Below are 24480 nucleotides of genomic sequence, written 5' to 3' on the forward strand. Positions count from 1 at the left end.
GGCAGAGAGAGAGAGGGAGACACAGAATCCGAAGCAGGCTCCAGGCTCTGAGCTGTCAGCACAGAACCCAACATGGGGCTCGAACTCAGGAACGAAGAGATCATGACCTAGGCTGAAGTCAGATGCTCAACCAACTGAGCCACCCAGGCACCCCTAAATATTTTTTATAAAACATTTTTGAAGCAATGCTATAATGTTTAGGTGAAAAAAGCATGGTACCTAACTTTTAGAGTCAGTGCTATTTCGGTTGTATAAAAAGGATTCTAGAAAATAATGGAAGGAACTAAAAGATAACAATGAATAACCTAGGAAGTCGCTAGGGTTAGGAAGGATGCTAGGCCTGCTGGAATTATTCTCACAGGGCATGAGAATGACCTTGTAGGGCAAAATAAGGGATTGTCTTATTAATAGGCCCCTTCTGGAAATAGTGTGTTTGGTAGAGAGGGGCCAAATGTGATTATAGTTTAACAGTTGGGGCTCTTTCTGGGCATTTCCTTGAATCATAAACCTTGAATTAATGGGCAGTGTTCAGACAAGGAAGAGCCAGTCTTACCAGGAGCCTGCAGAGGACTTAAGGGCTGATTTAAATTCTTAATCACTGATAACACTATAAGTTTTCTTTTTCAGAAACTTGGCCTGTGCAATGGCCAGAGAAATGAATGTCTCTTTAGGGGAGATGGTTATAGGTAAGGCACTGCTGTGAGAGAAGATTTGGGGCAATATTATCAGACTGGTAAGACTTTTCAGATTGTGACACATGATATGAAGCTGGAAGGATGAGTAGTAGGATCCAGGAGGTGTGGTGGGAATGCTATACCAGGTGGAGGAATCTCTTCATTGAAGGCACCAAGGAGAGAAAGCCTTGGGTGGGTGTCCTGGAAGACCTGAATGGAGGTCTACGTCATGCAGGGCTTTCTCACCAAGTCTAGGAGTTTAGAGTTTTTTCCTTGAGGACACTTGGCAGCCATTGGAGGTTGTAAACAAGATAGGGACATGATTGGATTGGATGTCCTTTAGGGATTGGATCAGAGGGTTCGTGAGTAAAAATGGTAAAACTTGCTAGGAGGCTGTTGGGAAGTCAAATGATTTTGCATTGTGCTAGGATGAGACCATGGAGTAGGGAAAATGGAGAGATTAAAGATCAATGTAGGGGAATGATTCTGTAGCATGAGGAGTGATTGTGCAGGGTAGGAACAATGGGAGCATCCTTGATGGATATTACTTTTTGATTTGAACATTCCTTTAAGGTCCAAATTTTTTATTCCAACCCATGCTTTTTACAGTTTTCCCTTTCTACCAGATTGTTTTTATAAAATATTTAAAATAACAGCATCTTCTGACACCTGATGTCTGGAACTTTCCATACAGCATAAAATGCCAACATTATTTTACCAGTCTATATAGACCTTAGTTTTAGTGCCCTTCTCTGAAGGACAGCCTTATAGCATTCCCCAGTGTAAGTGGTATTTTCATTCGATTGCAGATATAGACCATACATTAATCACAGAACAATTTTTTCTTACCAGTTGTTCTAGGTTTATCTCTCTAGATTTCCCAACTGTTTGTCTTTTCTGCAACTTGCTTTTGGCTGGTCCAACTACCCTGGACCTTAGCAAGAGCAAAGGGACTATCCCAAGCAACAGGGTGCCTGTACACAGCTCTGACAACTTACCCGAGCATCTCCCTTTGTCTCAGCCTCCTTGGTTTCCGAGTAGCTAAGTAATGGTCCAGTGTCATACAACTAGCAAATTGTGGGACTAGAATTCACAACCAGGCAGTCTGACTCTGTGTTGTCACAACACATTACGACTTCATATAAATGGTTGCCATAGTATCCTCAGTTTCCATTAGAATTTTTTCAGAATTACATGAAAGATTTTCATTGTTGTGTAAAGCTATCAGTCTTGTAGGGGACTGGTATAAGACATGTACAGATACACTAATGATGCTGGCTTGTTTGTGCCTTACCGCCATGTACTTGGGAAGTGCTGTAGAGAAGGCAGTGAAGCTGGGAAGGAGCAGAGGCCAGAAGACATTCCCCGCATCTGTTAAATAAAACATGAAGTGATTACTCTCATTCTCACTCTTCTAATGTCATTATCTGCAGTATGTTTCCCTTTATTTCCACTGGAGTATCCTTTAGTATTTAGTTAACATTAATTGAACTATGTGCTAGGGATTGATTATATAATGGTGAGTGAAATATGTATTATGTTGGTTCTAGGCCACCTTGGGAGAAATTATCCCGGTAGATAAACCGATGAACAAATGTGTAATTCCAGAATTGAGGAAAAGATTATGAAGGCAAAGAACAGGGTACTTGACAGAAAATAAAGATATTTACAATGAAAGAAACTGGCCATGAAGGAAATCTGGAGCAGAGCATTCATTGGAGATGAGCATTTCCTAAAAGTCTAAGATGAGAATGTAATTGGTATGATATAGGGGTCCAGTGGAGGCCAGTAGAGTAGGTACTGGTGAGTGAACGGGAGAACATCTTAAAATGACAGTGAATAGGGAAGTAGGGTCCAGATAATGCAGAGTTTTGCAGGTCTGGTAAGGAATTTTGTATTTTATTGTAAGCACAGATGGGATGTACTGTATTTAAACTACTGTATACAAACACACTTTGAGTTGCCTCTGAATCACTGAGAGAGATTAATAAAAATGCCAGTGGTCTTTCATTCATCAAAGAGTATTTACTCTGTGCAGATACAGTGAAGGGCAGACAGTACAGAAGTAAACAAAGTATAATATCTGTGGAGTTTAGAGGTATATATACTGATGTCTGCAAGGTGGATGGATGGAGAGATAGAAGGATATGTGATAAGGCAAGTAGAGCCAGATATTTATTGTAGAATCTAAGTTTGGGGGATATGGGAGTTCACTGTCCCAATTCTTTTAATTTTTTTTTATATTTGAAAGTTCTCATGATAATGTTGGAGAAATAGATAAAATGGCATGTGATGATAAGTACATTGCAAAAAATAAGTAGAGTGATGAGGGACCTGATTTGTAAAGAGTGGTCTCAAGTTTGAGTAGAGGTCAAAATGGAGTAATTGAACAAGCCATATTAATATCTTAGGGAAAATATTTGCAGACAGAGATTCTGAAGGAGGGGTGTGCTTCACAGGTTTGAAGACCATCCCGTTGGTCAGGGAGTGGAGCAAAGTGTGCTAAAGAGAGGAGATCAGCAATGAGGTCAGACAGAGGTAGTGCAAGACAGGTTCAGGGAAGGTTTTGTAGACCTCATAAGAACTTTGACTTTTGCTCTGCTCAACAGGGAAATCCAGTGGAGAATTTTAGGCAGAAGAAAGGCCTGATCTAACTTACTTAACAAGAACACTTTGGCTACTGTATGGGATATAGGACAGCAACAGTGGAAGTAGGGAGACCTACACTTAGAGAAGTGTATTAGCTTTGGTGAGAAGATGGCTTTGGACAAGGTGGTAGAGATGCTGATAGAAGGAGTCAAAACCTGGATATATTTTGAAGCTAGAGATGAGAGGACTTGCTGTTAGATACAATGTCCTACGCCTTTAGATTTCTCATTTAGTTGGTCTTAGGCAATTCCTGAATGTCATATTTGTAATGTTCCTTTGCTAATTCTGATTTTCGCCAGGGGTGAAGAACTACTTCTTCATAAATTCCCCTCATTTTCTCTATTCTCATCCCCTCCCCCCAATCTGGGGTGTTTTGTTTTGTTTTTGTTTTGTTTTTTTAGTTTCACTGCTGTGTTTCACTATTTAAATTATTCACTATTTTTAGTTTGTCATTTCTACCTTAGAACTTTCATGTCTCCTGCCACATGAAAATACATCCTATTTTCTTTCTTGTTATCTTACAGATTGGGAGTCCAGAGGAGAAACCAATAATTTATTTCCAAAGACAGACAGTTATGAAATTAAATCATTGCAACTGAAGATAAGAAGACTTGAAAGCTCTCACCTTGAGTGCACTAGGGTCAGAGATGACAGAGAAATGAAATGCCGCTTGGAGAAACAACAGGAGGGACATTTCAGACAAGCCATAATAACCTCTGGAGAAGAGTCTGTTTCTGTTCAGTGCACAGTTCATGGAGTACTACAGACAATTTATACTAGAGCAAAAACCAATGAATGCAAGGGATGTAAGGAAGCTGTCAGGTGCCAGTCACACCATAGTCAACATGAAAGAAGTCCTAATAAGGAAAAAGACTCTAAATGTGGAGAATGTGGAAAAGCCTTTAATAGTAGGTCAGACTTAATGAAGCATCAGAGAATTCATGAAAGCAAAAAAAGTAAAGAAAGTAAGAAATGTGCCTACATCCATGGCTCTGAAGTTACTAAACCTCAGAGAATTAATACTGGTGAGAAATCTCATAAATGTAGAGAATGTGGGAAAGCCTTTCATTCTGGCTCACAACTTCGTCAACATCAAAAGATCCACATAGGTGAGAAACCCTATAAATGTAAGGAGTGTAGGAAGGCCTTTCCGTCTACTTCACAACTTAATTTACATCAGAGAATTCATACAGATGAGAAATACTATGAATGTAAAGAATGTGGGAAAGCCTTTACCCGACCCTCACACCTCCTTCGACATCAGAGAATCCATACTGGTGAGAAACCCCACAAATGTAAGGAATGTGGGAAAGCTTTTCGTTATGACACGCAACTTAGTCTTCATCAGATAACTCATACTGGTGAAAGACGCTATGAATGTAAGGAATGTGGGAAGGTATATAGTTGTGCCTCACAACTGAGTCTGCATCAAAGAATTCATACTGGTGAGAAACCTCATAAATGTAAGGAATGTGGGAAAGCTTTTATCTCTGATTCACATCTTCTTCGACATCAGAGTGTTCATACTGGTGAGAAACCGTATAAATGTAAGCAGTGTGGGAAAGCCTTTCGTCGTGGCTCAGAACTTACTCGACATCAAAGAGCTCACACTGGTGAGAAACCTTATAAATGTAAGGAATGTAAAATGGCCTTTACTTGCAGCACAGAACTGATTCGACATCAGAAAGTTCACACGGGTGAGAGACCCCATAAATGTAAGGAATGTGGGAAGGCTTTTATTCGAAAGTCAGAACTTACTCATCACGAGAGAAGTCATAGTGGTGAAAAGCCCTATAAGTGTAAGGAATGCGGGAAGGCCTTTGGTCGTGGCTCAGAACTTAATCGACACCAGAAAATTCATACTGGTGAGAAACCTTACAAATGTAAGCAATGTGGGAAGGCCTTTATTCGTGGCTCACACCTTAGTAAACATCAAAGAATTCATACAGGACAGAGGAGTGAATGAAGACATGTGGGAAGGCTCAAAATTTTATTGATATCTGCAAAGTCCTACTAGTTAAACACAAACCTACCGCCTGATTTTAAGGGATGTGGGAAAGCATTTGAAGATAACTTAATATCAGAGTTAATACTGTGGATACAAGGCCTTTTTTTGAGGGCCAGAATTTATTTGACATGTTACTGCTATTTGATAAATGTTAGTGGTTGGGAGGGTTCTATTTATGTTTCAAAATTTATTGGACCATCAGTGTTCACTTAATGTAAAAGTGATAAAACTTCATGAATGTGAGGAAAGTGGGAAGGCTTTGGAAGGCAGTTAATGTGTCAGTGACAGTCCCACAGACATTTCTCAGCATCAGGATCATTTTTACCCTGTGGGAAATCAGAGGATTCTTAATATAAATGTCATATATATAGCTTAAGTTACTCATCTGGTAATTCATGCTTGGGAAGGGCTATAGTAATGTTAAAAATGCAGCAGGTTATTCTATCCCACTCAAATCTTGTCAAATATTTGCAAGCTTAACCTCTAAAAATAACCTGAACTGAATCATAGTGGGACAGGACTTAACCAATGCTCAGTCTTTACTTGCCTTCACCATTTTAACTCATTTCTTATGGGCAAATGACCTAACTAGGTCTAAATTTTCTCACTTAAAAATTAGCAATATTAGCACCATCTTGTTAGCATTGTGAAGATTAAATAATTACATGATATCCCTTAGAATACTGTGTGGCTCATATCGAAAGTGTGTTAAATAAGAGCTGCTTTTATTACTTTATTTTTATACTTGTGGATGGAGATCGTATGAGAGGAAGGCCTTATGTGTGCAGTGAATATAGGAACATCTAACGTCACCTTTTTATTGAATGTCAGGTAATTCCTTCTGGAGAAAAATTAAAAACTGAAGTTTTCATTCTCCTTGCCTTCTTGCTTCACTAGGGGAAAGGAAATCAAGGCAAATTACAATTAGAAATGAATGACAGAGGGACAACTACGCATTAACATTTGTAGGATGAAACAAAGCTATACCCAGGAAAATAACTTCTTTCAATATGGGTAGAAAATGGGAGATGATTAATGGCCAGGATTCATTGTCAGTACTTGGTGCACTGCCTGTTCTAATAGGTCCCCTGTAAACACACGTTGAAATCAGAGGAATGAGGGAGTGAATAAATATTTATCTCTGGTGTGTAGAAAAGCTCTAACAAAGTAAGTGCAAAGCAAAACAAACCAAAAACCTTGAAAACTTTTGAAATGGGAAAGTAAAAAACCCTCAAGCATCATGAATGAGAGGATATGTAACTACAAAAATGGAATTTTAAAGAAATAAGGCAATACAGTTGTGGCAGACACTGTTGGTTACCTACCCATTGGTGTTAGCCATTTTCCCTTTGCTAGGACTGCCCATCTGAAGTCTAGCTCTTGCTGTCCTAGTTTGCTTAATAATTGGACATATATATAACAGTCATGGCCATAGAAGATCTGAGCAAAAGTTATACGCAGCCTTTATGTTAAATTTTCTTTCCTAACAAAGTAGGAGGAAATGGTCCTCTTATACCCAGGATGCATGTCTATATGTGTAATACCTGGAACTGTGGCCATTTTGCTACCACATGAGTAAGAGGCCGAGATTGGCACAGGGGATAGATTGGAATTACCTGCATCCTTGACATTGTTGAGCTGATGAAACAATGTGGAACTGCCCTGTTCCTGGACTTTGAGTAAAATGAGAAACTTCATGCATATCAGTTTTAAGTTTATACTCACTTTTTTATGATATATCAGAGTCCTAGAAAAAAATATTTTCGTATGTATATACACATATTTATTCACCTTTAATTTAGTAAATTGGGGAAATGTTTATATTCGGCTTCTTTTTATGGTATATCTGAAATTGTAGTAAAGCATTATTTTCTTAAATATTTTTTAGACATGTATATACATATATTCTACTTTGAATTAGTAAGACATGGGAAAATTTTTTTTTACATTCAGCATTTTATAGTGTTTATATTCATCTTTTTAAAGCATGTCTGAAATCCTGAAAGATATTTTCCTGAATAAAGAATCAATAAACTGATTCCTCTCATATCAGAATATCTAACAGATAAAATCTTCTAAGTGTTCAAGGTACAAAGAGTCACAGCTGTGAGGCTAGCATAACGCTTTTAAGAAATTTGGAGGGGTGCCTGGGTTGCTCAGTTGGTTAGGCATCCAGCTTCGGGTCAGGTCATGATCTCATGGTTTGGAGTTCAAGCCCCGAGTTGGGCTCTGTGCTGAGAGCTCAGAGCCTGGGATCTGCTTCAGATTCTGTGTCTCTCTCTGTCCCTCCCCTGATCACACTCTGTCTCTCAAAAATAAATAAACATTAAAAAAAATTTTTTTTTGGAAAAGGATAACATTCAAGTCAAATCACCCAAAAAAATAATCCATTGTACTTACGGTATGTGAATATTAAAATAAGTTAAATCTTGCAGCCTATTAAAGAAAATAGGGTTGTTGGGGAGTTTTTTTGTCCAGAATATGATTCATGACTTGATCTGTCCAGTTAATTTTTAAGTAATGTATAAATGTAGTGTTTACACATTGAAAACTAGACCCTAAAATAACTTTTTCCCAAAGTAGTAACTGAGAAACTATTAGAGCATATGCATATTCAGCTGCTGTGAAGTCACTGCAGTTATCCACTTAATCAGACCTCATGGGCTGTGGACACATTTGGAATAATCCCTAGTCGATTCCACTTACGTCTTGCACTTTAGAAAATAATACTTCAAATAAGTTTAATGTAAACATGTATTATATGGTGAATCAATTATAGCTAAATGTGAGCCCACTGGAGGAGAATTTATAATCAAGCATTTTTTATTTTTTTGAGTATGCTCTATGCCCAATGTAGGCTTGAATTCCAGACCCTAAGATCAAGAATCACATGCTCCACTGACTGAGCCAGCCAGGTGCGCCCAAGCATTTTTTAAAGGGGAAATTATTGCTAAATTTTATCTGTACTGGTATAATTATTCCGTAAGTCTCTTCTTGAAAGTTGTACGTACTGTTCTAAGAGGACAAGCTCTGCCCTTAGGAGGAATTGAATTAATAAAGATAGGCAAAACCAGGCATGATCATGGTACTGGTTTCATTATAATTTCTAATATTTTTTGACATATTAAGAGACGATTCTCTTTCATTTTTTGCCCATGTATACACTTTCCTTTTTTCAACACTTGAAAATTGTATTCTAATTTTATATAACAAACTATCAGGGTGCCTGGCTGGCTCAGTCTGAAGGATATGCGACTCTTGATCTTGCAGTCATGAGTTCGAGCCCCACATTGGATGTAGAGATTATAAATAAATCAACCTAAAAAAAACAAAACAAAACCTAGGAGCGCCTGGGTGGCTCAGTCAGTTGAGCATCTGAGCATCTTTTGATTTCGGCTTGGGTCATGATCTCACGGTTTGTAGTTTTGAGCAAGCCATGTGTCAGGTGACTTTCAGCATGGTACCTGCTTGGGATTCTCGGTCTCCCTCTCTGCCTTTCCCCTGCTTGCCCTCTCAAAAATGGATAAATCTTAAAAACAAAAACCCCACGTTCTCTTAATTGCCATTACAAAAGCCTTCCATGCTTTTTGCCATACTCAAGAAGCATGCCCACATCTAAGAAGTTTGCTTTGGTAGTGGTGGTGGTGTGTGTGTAGTGTAGCATAGTTTAAACGGGATCATGCTTACACATTAAAGTGCAATCCCCTTTTCTCACTTGGTAACTTACCATGACTGGGCTTCCTTCCAGTCAGTGCCTACAAGTGTAAGTTTTTAGCTTTTAGACTCCTACATCATAAAGACAAAGCATAATAATATGCAGCCCAATCTTCCACCAGTTCAGATTTGTTATTTTACAAATAATTAATTGTACAATTTTATTACACATGTATTATTTCCTGTTGGTGCTTCTGTTGAGTGGATGGATTCCCACCAGTTGGATTGCTTGCTTTACAACATAGTGTATTTTAAATGTAGTAGTTAATGCCTTATTTTCTGAAATTCGCCATTAATCTAGAAATATATGCCCATTCCCAACAACTTCAATGAAGAATGAATCTTTTGTTAAATTGAGTGAAGAAAAAAAAGTGTGTTTAATTTGCATTTTCTTAACTGTTGGTGAGGTTGAGCATTTATCATGTCTAAAACATCATGCCTAATGTTGCTGTGAATTCCTTGTTTTTATGTATTCCATTTTTTAAATTGGAGTAGTTTTTGAAGGAGTTTGTAGAAACCTTGTTTTGTTACATACTTTGCAGTTGGTTTTCTTAGTCTAGCATGTATTTTTTACCTTTTTTAATGGCAAAAGAAATCAACAGACTTTTTCTGTGAAGGACCAGAGAGTAAATATTTCAGGCTTTGTGGTCATACAGAATCTACTCTGCCTTTGTAGTGTGAAAACATACATAAACCAGTGGTTCTTAACCAGGGGTAGTTTTTACCTGTCCTACTCTTAATCCCAGGAGACACTGGGCAGTGTCCAGAGAGATGTTTGTTTGTCAGTTTGAGGGGGAGGGCTGCTGGCATCTAGTGGGTAAAGGCTAGGGATGCTCTGAATATCCTGTAATGCATAGTACAGTCCCTTACAACAGATCTGGGGGTGCCTGGGTGGCTCAGTAGGTTAAGCGTCTGACTTCAGCTCAGGTCATGATCTCATGGTTGGTGGGTTCAAGCCCTGTGTCGGGCACTGTGCTGACAGCTCAGAGCCTGGAGCCTGCTTCAGATTCTGTGTCTCCCTCTCTCTCTGCTCCTTCCCCACTTGTGCTCTCTCTCATAAATAAATAAACATTGGGGGAAAAATTTTTAGAATTATCTAGTCCAAAATATCAGTGCTGAAGTTGAGAAATCCTGAATGTAAGAAAATGGGCATGGCTGTGTTCCAATAAAACTTTACACAACAAGCAACAGGCCACATTTAGGTATCCTTTTTGATGTATGATATCTACTTTTCTGGTATTGTTCCAGAATTCTCCTAATTTTTCCCAACTTTCTTGTTTATGTTAAATTTTCTTGACTAAAATAATTCAGAAAAACAGTAGTACCTGTGTGACTGGTGCCTACTAACTAGACATCTAATTGTTTTTTATTAAAATTTTATAAAAGAAGTAAATCATTTCACAAATAAGTCCTCTTTTCCCTTCAGTCCTGCTCTTCTCCTTGTGTCTGAAGAGGCAATAACTTGGTGCACGTACTACCTGTAAAACCAGTACTTAGATGTACACACAAATGGCACATAATATGGGTTTCTAGGAAACAAATGATACGTATTTCTGTAGTTTTTCTTATTGACAATATGTGAGATCTAAAACTTGAAAAATACCTAATTTTTATATGCTGTGTTGTGTTTTTATACAGTTTATTCATTGAAGTCCATTCATGAACTAAAAAACAATTGCAGATAAGATCATTTCTATATGCAAGGAATTGAATAAAGGATATTTTGTAATTTGAAGAATTTTCAGAAGGCCAAGGAATTAGACTTCAGGGCTGTACAATCCAGAAAATAACAGGATAAAGGCCCAGATATACCACAAATACAAAAGCTCAGATACATGGTTTCTTGAACAGTACTTGAATGTAGTACTGTTCAAGAAAATCTGTTACTGCCACTTTATGCTCATCACCTAATGTTCTAAGGACTGGAAGCTAGAAACTTCAACAGCTGCTTAAGGGGAAACCAGTCACTCCTGCCACTGCGAATCCTATCCCTATGCCACCACCACCCCATTATGCTCACTTCCTCCACCTCCAAGGTTCAGGTAGTGCCTGGTGGAACCTAGATTGCATGCTAACTCCCACCTGCAGTGGAGTCCAGGTGAAGTATGTGGATTGTAATGAGAAATCACAATTTGGGATGATATGACAGATTCATTCTTGTCTGCCATCATCCCACTGAATCTGGTGGAACAAGTACATTTGACGACCCTGGATGAAATCATGGACAGACCATACCCTGAGTCCACCATATAAATCAAAACTGTAAGCATTATGGATGGGGGACTTCCCTCTTTTAGCTCAGGCATGTTGCAGGGTGGGTGAGATGCCAGATGAGGAAAGAAGACATGGCTTCTGCCTTTCTGGTCCTCTTTCTCATCTCCCAACTTGCTGTCCCTAGTTTCTGATTGCTTGGATGGAACTTGAGTATTAGAAAGAGGTCTAGATCCTCCTTGCATGATAAGTCATGTTCCTGTCACACTGCTCTCCACCCTTGGCTGTTCTCTGCTGGAGTACTTTTGTAAATTTCTTTGGAACCCCTTGATATATAAAAGAGACGATCTGTTCAACAATCTCACACTCCTTTTCTGATTTGTTCTACTTTAGTATTCTTTTTTTTTAATTTATCTTTAAAAAATAAGATTTTCTTATTGTGATGAATTACATCAATTTGAGTTAAATGTTTCCTCATGATTAGGTTCAGAATATGTATATCTGCATTTATGAATTATCAACAAATACTGTATCTCTTCCAGGCATTATGTCAGGGAGTATATGATGTGACTGTCTTATTAGTAATGGTAACTTCAATTACCTAAGATTGTGCCTTCCAGGTTTCTCCACTGGAAAGAATATTTTTTTCTTTGTAGTAAGTAGTATGCAGGAAGGTGTTTAGATAGATTGGGGCGCCTGGGTGGCGCAGTCAGCTAAGCGTCCGACTTCAGCCAGGTCACGATCTCGCGGTCCATGGGTTCGAGCCCCGTGTCAGGCTCTGGGCTGATGGCTCAGAGCCTGGAGCCTGTTTCTGATTCTGTGTCTCCCTCTCTCTCTGCCCCTCCCCCTTCATGCTCTGTCTCTCTCTGTCCCAAAAATAAATAAACGTTGAAAAAAAAATTAAAAAAAAAAGATTAAGATAGATATCCCATTCTCCATCATATGTTTAAAATCCATTGATGAGGGGCACCTGGGTGGCTCAGTTGGTTGAGCATCCAACTCTTGATTTCAGCTCAGGCCATGATCTCGTGGTTTATGGGATCCAGCCCCATATTGTCAGCGCAGAGCCTGCTGGGGATTCCCTCTCTGCCCCTCCTGTCCTCATGTGCTTGCATGCTCTTTCAAAATAAATAAATTTTTTTTAAATCCATTGATGATTCTGCATTGAATCAATTGTTACTATGATGGTCATACCCTATATGATTCTAATCCTTTTGGAATGTGTTTCATGGCTCAGCATATTCTCAATTTATATAAAACTTATGTGTGCTTGAAAAATGCCCACCCATCTGGCTCAGTCCATTGAGCATCCGACTTGATTTCAGCTCAGGTCATGATCCCAGGGTCATGGGTTCTTGCTCAGCATGGAGCTTACTGATTCTCTCTCTCTTCCTCTGCCCCTCCTCCCTGTTCATGCTCTCTCTCTAAAATAAATAAAATGGAAAAAAAATGTTTTTTAATATCTACCCATCAACAAACTACTCGTGAGGCTGCTTTTTCTTTAAAGTTTATTTTTGAGAGAGAGAGAGTGAGCAGGGGAAGAATAGAGAATCCCAAGTAGGCTCCATGCTGTCAGTACAGAGCGTGACTCAGGACTCAAATTCACAAACCATAAGATCATGACCTGAGCCAAAACTCAAAAGTCGGATACTTAACTGAACCATCCAGGTGCCCCCCTCATAGGACTACTTCAAAATGTTGTGCAAATAATCAATTTGATAAATTAATATGTATAAAATGTTCAGAATAGATCCTGAATGACCTGTAAACTGTTGATGAGGATGGTAATACACATACTCTTATGTAAAAAAAAAAAAAAAAAAGTTAGCTGCTGTTTTTATTACTACTTTCATCTAGAGTCATGGGTTTTCCATTCTTGTAATTTTTTTTCTTCAAGAAAAAATTTTTAACTTTATTTTTGAGAGTGAGAGCGTGGGTGGGAGCTAGGGAGAGACAGAGAAAGAGGGGGGAACAGAAGATCTAAAGTGGGCTTTGCACTGACAGCAGCAAGCCTGGGGTAGGGGGTGGGGGGACTCACACTCAAACTGTGAGAACATGACCTGAATTGATGTCAGACATTCAACCAACCAAGCCACACAGTCACCCCCTATTATTGTATATTAATACAATTGCAACAACATTCTATTGTGGAATTGACTCTTTGCTTTCAGGCATAGTCTCCTATAAGGAAGGAAATCCAAAGAGGAAATATTTTTTGTCTGCTAATATTCAAGAGGGAAACTCCTCTGAGTATGGGTAGAAACTGGCAATAACAGTTATCCATAATCTTGACTGCTTTTAAAGATTACTTGGCACATCTCAAAAATCAACATATTGCGACAATTATTATGGAAGTGTGACAACATAAAACTGGGAGGATCCACATAGGATAACTAAACAAGCAGAATGACTAGAGAAGTGAAGAGACAAAGATTAGTTACTGTATATGTGCTTATTTCTGCTGTCTCCCTAAAGTCTTGTTAAAATGACAGTAACAGAAAGTACAAAATCAAAAGAACAGAGGATGGAAGGGGCCATAACAGTAGAAACAAATGTCAAGATGGAAGATGGAAAGCATATGGAAGGTTGTCACCTAAGAAGCTACAGGAAGTCTTGAAGAAGAAAATCTCATAGGAAAGTGAGATATTTTGTACCACAAAATACCAGAAAGGCCCCCAGCAATCCCATTGCAGCAATAATAGTGACAACAGAGACAGCTGGGCCAGTTCCTAAAATTCCAAGGGAGGAAAATCCTCTTTGACCACAGGATCTGTGTTTCCAAGAACATATAGGGAGTCCCATTGCTTTTTTTTTCTATCCTTTTACTGCTTGGCCCTACACGTTGGCAGGAAATGAACAGCAGACAAAAAAGCCAATGCTTCACCTTTCTACCCAGAAGAAAGGGAGAAATGGTCTCTGAATTGGAATGTGTTGGGAAGATCAGAGAAAATGGAGCATAAGAAAACAATCCCATAAAATTCTGTATGAACTGGAAGCACCCCCAAGCTGTGCATTCATCAATCTGACTCTAAATAGCATACTAAGACTTTGAGAACTAAAATATAGGGTAGACCACCACCCAGGTCTCAGACTGGCCACTAGGTGGCACAGACGTGGAACAGCTCTGAAGAGAACTAAGAAGATTAAAAATTAAACTGAGGTTGAAGCCGCAGCTTACAGAAGGTAAGCAGGAGCTTGTAGCCTGAAACTTACTGGGTTGATTGCCTGCTACACAAACAAAAAATGCTTTAAACGAGACCCAGAGAAATATAATAGTTAAAATGACCAAGATACAATCCAAAATTACTATAGATAGAATGAGGAAAATCATGTCATCTCACAGAGGAAGAGATAATAAATGACACCAATTCTGAGATAATAACAGGTGTTGGAATTAAGAGACAAAGCCTCTAAAGCAACTATCATAGCCAAACTCCAAGAACAAGGGGCAAATACACTTGAAACAAATGGAAAAATAGAAACTCTGAAAAGAAATCAAAGATACAAAAAATATCTAAATGGAAATTTTAGAACTGAAAATTACAGTAACAAAAGTTCACCATATGGGCTCAATATCAGAATGAAAATGATAGAGGAAAGATCAAGTGAACTTGAAAATTGATTAATGGAAATATCCTAATCTGTATAACAGAAAAAACAGTTGAAAGAAATTATCAGGAAGAAATTATAACAATTTCCACAATCTCCTCCAGAAAATGAAAGCATGAGAAAACTCTAATAACCCATTCTTTAAGCCAACATTATTTTAATACCAATCCCAGATAAAAATATTATAAGAAAGGAAAACTACAGATCAATGTCTCTCATGAATAATAGATGCAAAAATTCTCACAAATAATATTTTAGCAAATCAAATCCAACAATGTATTTAAAAAATTATACCATGACCAAATGGGATTTATTCTAACTGATCAACATTCAGAAATTAATCGATGTAGGGATGCCTGGGTGGCTCTGTCACTTAAGTGTCCAATTCTTGATTTCAGCTCAGGTCATGATCTCATGGTTCATGAGATTGAACCCCATGTCAGGCTCTGTGCTGTCAGTGTGGAGCCTCCTTGAGATTCTCTCCCTCTTTCTCTGCCCCTCCCCTGTTTGCATGTGCTTTCTCTTTCTCTCTCTCTCTCTCTCTCTCTCTCTCTCTCTCTCTCTCTGTCTCAAAATAAATGAATAAATTTAAGAAAAAATCAATTGATGTAATCCATCACATCAACAGACTAAAGAAGAAAGATCGTGGGATTTTATCAATGATACAGAAAGAGTATTTAACAAAATCTGACATTCATTCATGACAAAACATTCCCAGAAAATTAGAAGAGGAGAATTTCTTCAACTTGATAAAGGCATCTACAAAAACCCCACAGTTAACATCATATTTAATGGGGAGAAACTGAACGCTTTTTCCCTCAAATCAGGAATGAAGCAAAGATATCCTCTTTTACCAATCCTTTTCAACATCATACTGGAAATCTTAAGTAGTTCAAAAAGACAAGAAAATAAATAAAAGGTATACAGATTGGAAAGAAAAAATACAATTTTCTTTGTTCACAGAGGACACAATTGCCTGTACAATCCCAAAGGATCACCAAAACTTCATTCTTTTGTCTTGAATTGACCAATCCAGCCTTAGCCCAGAAAACATGAAGCACTCTGCCACAGACCCTAATACAGGCATGTGTCCCAGATCCTATCTCTTTCTCTGTGCTGTGGCTTGACTTCCAACACAGGCCCTCAACGTGTGCTTTGTACTTTCTCCAGGACCTGTGAGTAATAATTTATTTCAGTTTCTCTTATAGTTGTTTATTGAACCATGGCTCACTCTCCAGCACCCTTGTGCTCCACTTAGCAAATGTGAATTTGACAGATTCATAACAAAATCTAAGAAAATACGTACAGGATCTATATGAAGAAAACTATAAAACTGATAAAAGAAATCAAAGATCTGGGGGCACCTGGGTGGCTCAGTCAGTTAAGCATCCGACTTCAGCTCAAGTCACGATCTTACAGCTTGTGGATTCACGCCCTGCGTGGGGTTCTGTGCTGATGGCTCAGAGCCTGGAGCCTGCTTCAGATTCTGTGTCTCCCTCTCTCTCTGCCCCTCCCCTCTCACACTCTGTCTCTCTGTCAAAAATAAATAAACATTAAAAATAATAATAAAAAAAAAGAAATCAAAGATCTAAATAAATGGAGAGATGATCCAGGTTCATGAATTAGAATACTCAGTATTGTGAAGAAGTCAACTGTTCCATACTTGATCTACAGATTTAACACAATCCCAATCAAAATTCCAGAAAGCTACTTTGTAGATATCAGCAAAGTTATTCTAAAATTTATATGGACAAGCAAAATCCCCAGAGTAGCCAGAACAAATTTGTAAGGCTCACATTACACATTTTCAAGACTTACTATAAAGCTACAGTAATCAAGACCACAAGGTATTTGAGAAAGAATAGAAAGAATGCATCCATTAAACAGAATAGGTCCAGAAATGGACCCACACAAATATAGTCAACAGTGCTTTGACAAAGGAGCAAAGTCAATTTAATAGCAAAAGGATAGTCTTTGGGGGCATCTGGCTGACTCGGTAGAGCATGTGACTCTTGATCTTGGGGTTGTGGTTTGAGCCCCATGTTGGGTGTAGAGATTACTTAAAATCTTAAAGAAAAATAAAGGATAGTCTTTTTAACAAATGGTGCTGAAACAATTGGATGTACATCTTTAAAAATAAACACAGACCTTATATCTTATGGAAAACTTATTTCAAAGTTTTACCATATGTAGATGTATAGATGTATTTTTTACCTTTTCTAGGAAAAGCACTCATTTTCAAAAGTAGTTTTGTTTTGCTGTAAAGATATATGTAACTATATGCCTATGGGGAGGTTTTATTTTTTCTCTTTATCTAAAGGAAACCAGTGAAAATCATGTTGCCTGAAGATGTTCACTTTAGTTAAATAGTAAAACATTTAAAACCTAAAATTTTCACTTATAAAATTATGGAAAATCAAAATTGTGTCATATTGTGGCAATTATTTTTAACAGCACCAGATAAGAAAAACTAAAATTTTATTGCAGTGAATGGCTGACATTTATGAAGATGGCCCCAAATTAGAAAGTAACAGAAGGTTCTTTAGTTGCAATTTGATTGATTTCTCCTTCTTAGTATTTATAAGCTTTATATTCTTTTAAAGGATATTTTTCCGGGGCACCTAGATGGCTCAGTTGGTTGAGACTTAGACTTCGGCTCAGGTCATGATCTCACAGTTCGAGCCCCACATTGGGCTCACTGCTGTCAGTGCAGAGCCCATTTCAGATCCTCTGTCCCCCCTCTCTATCCCTCTCCTGCTCGTGCTCTCTCAAAAATAAATAAACATTAAAAAAAAAAGACATTATACTGTGGCTGGGAATGGAGGAATAGAAAAAGAACTGTTAGGTAAGAGAAAAAAATTAATGTTTCTTAGTATAAAGGTAAATTGGGTCATTTTATATTGGTTCTTAACAAATTATTAATACACAGGTACTAAGGTGAAAGGGCTTTCTCTGCCCATCTACTACTCTCATACAAATGCAATGGCCCAGAACTTCTTACCGTTTTAATCACAGGGCAGTTCAGCCCTTTCGAAAGAGATGTACTAATCTGATTACATTGCAGTTCATTCCCTACTCTACCGCCAACTCCCACTCTTCATCTTTCATTCAGTTATATGGGAAAGATCCAGGAAAAATTCAAGATAATGCCCTACTCCAATAGAAGTGGTAAGCTAATGGATAAATCAAACCAAAGTGAAATCCTAACAGGGGCACTTCCCTAGCTCAGTTAGTAGAGCATGTGACTCTTGACCTCAAGGTTGTAAGTTTGAATCCCACTTTATGTGTAGAGATTATTTGAAAGTACAATCTTAAGGGGTGACTGACTGGCTCAGTCAGAAAAACATGCAACTCTTGATCCTGGGGTCATGAGTTCAAGCCCCACATTGGGTATAAAGATTACTTAAAACTTTTTAAAAAATCTTTAATGTGAAGCTATAAGAGAAATAATTGACATCACAGGCAACCTTAAAATTTTAAGTGACAACATAAAAAACTAAGTGTATACTATAATTACAATGATTTTCACCTCCCAGTTATTTATCCATTTGCCTGTTTTGTTTCCAGTTTTTGGCTATTATAAATGTGTAATATATTCTTTCTTAATTGAAGTACAGTTGACATCTGTGTAATACATGCTTCATTGAACTGGGGAGATTCCCTGAGATAACTCTTTCAATATTCATCCCTTCTGTGAATGCAAAAGAAAAAAAAAATCACTTGTGCTAATTTACCTCCCTACTTAGTACAATAGGTCTTGCTTTCATTTGTAAATCACAATTTCACTATTATAGAGCCTGGTGGCTTTTGAGGGCCAGGGGTATCTTTAGACTTCTTCCAGAATTCAGGCATGCAGAAATGTTATGTTAAGGGAAATGGTGATTTTTTTCAAGAGAATAAAGGACTGATTATTAAGCCTGAAACAATCTGTTAATGGCTCACAGCAAAAATGGAAAGTAATTCTGTTTTTTTTTTTTTAACGTTTATTTATTTTTGAGACAGGGAGAGACAGAGCATGAATGGGGGAGGGTCAGAGAGGGAGACACAGAATCGGAAGCAGGCTCCAGGCTCTGAGCCATCAGCCCAGAGCCCGACGCGAGGCTCGAACTCACGGACGGTGAGATCATGACCTGAGCTGAAGTTGGACGCCCAACTGACTGAGCCACCCAGGCGCCCCGTAGTTCTCTGTTTTTGATTGAACTAAAAAAACATTGTCATGGGTGATCTTAAGGCTTTGATTAAGTGAACAAATGTACAACTTCATTAGTGTTGAATCCAAGTTAGCTTGTGGTCACTCAGTTAAAAACTTGAACTCTAAAAATACCCTGCATGTCTTCATGCTAACATTTTTATTGAGGTTTTATATAGTTAAAATGTGTCAGTGTCCTCCAGCCGATTACCACCAGGAACATTCCTTATATGCAAACAAGCTGGGTTTACTGCTCATTGAAGCAAACGGGAACATACAATATTGAGTTTGTGTTTATTTAGAGAAGGTTTAAGGAAATGGGGCTTTGTTCTGGATTGGATGTTGTCAGGAATCAGGTTAATTCCATAACTGCATATCTTAATAAATCTTATCTATAAGGAGAGAAGACTAAAGGAAGGTTAAAATGGTAGTTGGTAAAGAAATGGCATTTCATATCAGATAAAGGGTTAGTATCCAAACTCTATAAAGTTTTCAAACTCAACACCCAAAAAGCAAAAAATCCAGTGAAGAAATGGGCAGAAGACATAGACACTTTTTCAAAACCATCCAGATGGCTAATAGACACATGAAAAGATGCTCAACAGCACTCATCATTAGAGAAATACAAATCAAAACCACAATGAGATACCACCTCACATACCTGTCAGAATGGCTAAAATTAACAACTCAGGCAATAGATGCAGGTGCGGATGCAGAGAAAGGGGAACCCTCTTATACTCTTGCGGGAAAGCAAACTGGTGCAGCCACTCTGGAAAATAGTATGTAAGTTCCTCAAAAAGTTAAAAATAGAACTACCCTATGACCCAGCAATTGCACTACTAGGTATTTATCCAAAGGATACACAAATGCTGATTCGAAGGGGCACATGCCCCCCAATGTTTACAGCAGTGCTATCAACAATAGCCAGATTATGGAAGGAGCCATTGACTGATGAATGGATAAAGAAGATGTGGTATATGTATACAATGGAATATTACTCAGCAATCAAAAAGAATGAAATCTTGCCATTTGCAACAATGTGGATGGAACTAGAATGTATTATATTATGCTAAGCAAAATAAATCAGAGAAAGACAAATATTATATGATTTCACTCATATGTGGAATTTAAGGAACACAACAGATAAACATAGGGGATGGGAAGGAAAAATAAAAACAGAGAGGGAGGCAAACCATAAAAGACTCTTAAATACATGGAACAAACTGAAGGTTGCTGGAGGGGAGGTAGATGGGAGGGATGGGCTAAATGGGTGATGGACATTAAGGAAGGCACCTTTGGGATGAACACTGGGTATTATATGGAAGTGATGAATCACTGGTTCTACTTCTGAAACCAATACTACACCGTATGTTAACTAACTTAAATTTAAATAAATTAAAAAAAATAATTTAAAAAAGAAGTGGCAGTCATTCATACTATCCAGGAATATATTTAGCATTCTGTGGTTTGAATAATGTTCATGTTTTGTCTGTGTTTAGATATGATTACAGAGTAATTTTGTTTTTGTCTTGGTCCATCAGGGTCACAGAACTGCATATCTAATGTCGATGTTATGTGAAATCACTTATGATCAACAGGAAAACACCAAGATGTAGTTAATAGTACCAGGCTACCTCCCACATATCAGCAGCAGCTTTTCTCTTTCTTAAGTGCATAAAGAGCATAAATCTTAAGTGTACAGCTTGATGTCATTTTATCAACTTTATTAAGTTATATACAATGAATTACACTCATTTTAAGTATACAGCAAAGTTTTGAAAGGTGATACCCATGTAACTACCATGACAATTAAGATGCAGAACATTACCATTGCTTGAGAAAGTTCTTCGTGGCCCTGTAGTTAACCTCTCCCACCATACCTTGTTCCAGACAACCACTGATCTGCTTTCTGTCACTGTAGATTAGCTTGCATTTTCTGGAATTTCAAAAAAAAAAGGAATCATACAGTATTTCTCCATTTGTGTATTGCTTTTTCGCTTAGAGTGCTTTTGGCATATGGTTTTATTTCTTTTGGGTATATTAGCAGGAGTGGAATTCCTCAGTTAGTTGTTAAGTTTGTATTTTACTCTATTAGAAATTGCTGAGGCACCTGGGTGGCTCAGTTGGTTAAGCATCAGACTTCAGCTCAAGTCATGCTCTCATGGTTTGTGAGTTCAAGCCCCACATCAGGCTCTGTGCTGACAGTTCTGAGCCTGGAGCCTGCTTCTGATTCTGTGTCTCCCTCTCTCTCTGCCCTTGCCCCGCTCATGCTCTGTCTCTCTCTCTCTCTCAAAAATAAACATTAAAAAAAAAAAAAAAAGAAATTGCTAACCTGTCCTCAACAGAGGTCATTTCATTTTACATTCCCACAAACAGTATTGGAGAGTTCTAGTTGCTCCATATTCTCACCAACACTTTGTATTGTCAATCTTTTCCCCCTCCCCCACCCTCAGCCTGTACTGTCAATCTTTTTAATTTTACCTATTCTATTGCTTGAGTTGCAGTCTCTCATTGTGGGTTTTTGGTTTTGTTTTTTAAGTAAGCTCCATGCCCAACATGCCCAACTCATGACACTGAGATCAAGAGTTGGATGTTCTACTGCCTGAGCCAGGTACCCCTCATTGTGGTTTTAACTGGCATTTCCATGATAACTAATGATGTTGAGCATCCTTTTGTGTGCATATTGGCCACTCTTGTATCTTCTTTTTGAAATACCATTAAGACTGAAGGTTTTTGTTGTAGGTCAGTATTTACCTCAAAAAACCAAATAGGGACCAGAGAATGTATTGGTTCTGAATGTATTGGTTACTGCAGAGAAATAGTAACATTTGGGATACTGAAGAGGTAGAAGTCTTAAGACTACACACCTGAATAATGGAAAGGTAGAAGAACCTATTGTCTTAAAAAACATGATCTAAAAGACACGATTTTTAGAGAGGAGGGACATCTTTCCTGTAGTTGAGATTTGACCTTAAGACTTGCTTCAATAGAGACACAAAAACTTAGGGAACTGAGGAGAATCAATTAAAAAAAAAAACAAAACCCTGAATATGGGAGGCACCAGGGTGGCTCAAGTAGATTGAACATCCAACTTTGGCTCAGGTCATGAGTTCAGCTCATGAGTTCGATTCATAGTTCATGAGTTCAAGCCCTGCATCAGGCTCTCTGCTGTCAGAGCAGAGCCCACTTTGGATCTTCTGTTTACCTCTCTCTGCCCCTCCCCCGCTGTACTCTCTCAAAAATAAACACTAAAAAAAAAAAAAAAAAAAACAAACCAAAATACCACTGCCTGTGCCAAGAGCTTCCTTCTTAAAAAAAAAAAAAAAAAAAATCTGAATATTGAATATTTAATAAGTGCTTCCAGATAGTTGGTTTTCATTTCTTTTCAAATGTCTTTATCAAAATCTCCTGCTCCTCCTACTTCAGATGAAACATAGAGTAAGAAGATAACCACCAAAATACTCTGGGATATATAGTTTGTAGCTTAGCAAATAAGTCTGGCTTAAATTTTGTGTATTGTGTGTGCACCAAAACCCAGGACGATGGCTTAAATCTGAAGTGGGCACTGGATAATAAAATGCTCAACTGTTGAGAGAGACAAGCTGGGCACAGCCATATGAAACAAACAAAAAACTTCCCATAACAGTATAATAATGACATGTTTGTTTCTATCCTTTGGTGTAATAGGATATTTTCACTTGTTTCCTTTTCCAATACTTTTGAACTGCTTTAGACATTATCTTTCTTATATATTGGTAAAACAGAATACAGGCAAAACATAAAATTCATTTTGACTTATAGCTCTGCTCTTATCAAGCCCATATTCTTGGTGCCAGGCCAATGTGATGACATCAAATACCCACTCAACAAAAAAGCTTTTGAGCATGGACTGTATAGGACTTGCAAGCAACAGCACATTTTCAGACTTGTAGATGATCTCTGGGACCCTGGAATGTCCTGCCTGAGAGGGGTTTCTTTGCTTGGGAGCTTTGGCCACTAGATAGTCTAGCAGTGTGAGTTATGATGGGGCTTTGGGACACGTCACATCAGTTGTGACCTCTGAAGGAACTGGAGACTAAAGGTATGAGCTCAAACCTTCAGAAGGAGCTGGAGACTAAAGATTAGCCTCATGGGAAGAATGTGATTGAGCCCCAGGAAAAACTCTGGCAACCAAAGGCTCAGGCAAGCTTTCCTGTGGGAATTATCATGTCATAACCAGGGTAATGCCATCTCTGACTCCACAGGGAGAGGATGACTGGAAGCTCCACATTTGGGTCCCTCCCACAGTTTTCCCTGCACATCACATTAGCTGATTCTAATTTGTACCTTTTCACTGTAACAAAAATCACAAGTGCACTGTTTTCCTGAGTTCTGTGAGTTGTTCTACTGAATTACTGAACCTAAGAGTGGTCATAGGAAGCCCTGACTCTGTCAGGAAATTTGTATAATTCATCACATCAGAAAATTAAAGAAGAAACACATGTTCACACCAATAGATATTCAATGGCTTCTGGCAATGGCAGGGATTAAGTAAAAGAGGGACTGAGTGAAATTAGTTATGTATAACAAAGACTATTTATATCAAGAAGCATTACATTAAATGTTTAAATAGGGGCGCCTGGGTGGCTCAGTTGGTTAAGCGTCCGACTTCAGCTCAGGTCACGATCTCACGGTCCATGAGTCTGAGCCCCGCGTCGGGCTCTGGGCTGATGGCTCAGAGCCTGGAGCCTGCTTCTGATTCTGTGTCTCCCTCTCTCTCTCTGCCCCTCCCCCGTTCATGCTCTGTCTCTCTCTGTCTCAAAAATAAATAAACGTTAAAAAAAAAATTTAAAAAAAATGTTTAAATAGATACACGATTTCCATTAAATTGAAAAAACAAGACAATGTATCCCCCACTAATACTCAACTTTATTCTGAAAATACCAGCTACTGCTATGAGAAATGTAAATAAAATAAATATAAATATTGAGGGGACTTATTTCTATTTGCAAATACCATGACCACATGGCAGAAAACATAAGACTAAATATAAATAAAAAGAGTAAGATTATCTGGTAAGGTTGAAAATAAAACTATATCTAAATTTAAAATGTTAGCAAAATAATGAATGCCATAACATAGTTATAACACAAGACACCTTGATAGAAAACAATTCCAATATTTGTAAATGTGTAGTACCTGGAATATCTTACAAATCATGAAAAATCAATGAGATAATCCCAAAGAAATAGAAAAAATGCATGAATAAAAAAAGCACTGTAAGAAAAACGATTGGCCAATAAACATATACGAAAAAGATGCTCAACTCACTTAAAAAATTTTTTTGTGTTTACTTTTGAGAGCGAGAGAGACAGAGCACAAGCCGGGAGGGACAGAGAGAGGGAGACACAAAATCCAAAGCAAGCTCCAGGCTCTGACCTGTCAGT

At 38.1% G+C, this 24480-nt stretch overlaps 1 protein-coding gene across 1 annotated transcript in view; it reads left to right on the plus strand.

Annotated features, from left to right (window-relative positions):
* ZNF793 (zinc finger protein 793) overlaps nt 1-9375 on the plus strand; it is a 154214-nt gene extending 144839 nt beyond the window's left edge. The window contains exon 8 of the mRNA XM_045045519.1: nt 4358-9375. Coding sequence (XP_044901454.1) covers nt 4358-5289 — 932 coding nt within the window. The 3' untranslated portion in view covers nt 5290-9375. The remainder of the gene's footprint in view (nt 1-4357) is intronic.
* The last annotated feature ends 15105 nt before the right edge of the window (nt 9376-24480 follow it).

This window comes from Felis catus, chromosome E2 (genome assembly GCF_018350175.1).
Source record: "Felis catus isolate Fca126 chromosome E2, F.catus_Fca126_mat1.0, whole genome shotgun sequence".
NCBI classification, from domain to species: domain Eukaryota; kingdom Metazoa; phylum Chordata; class Mammalia; order Carnivora; family Felidae; genus Felis; species Felis catus.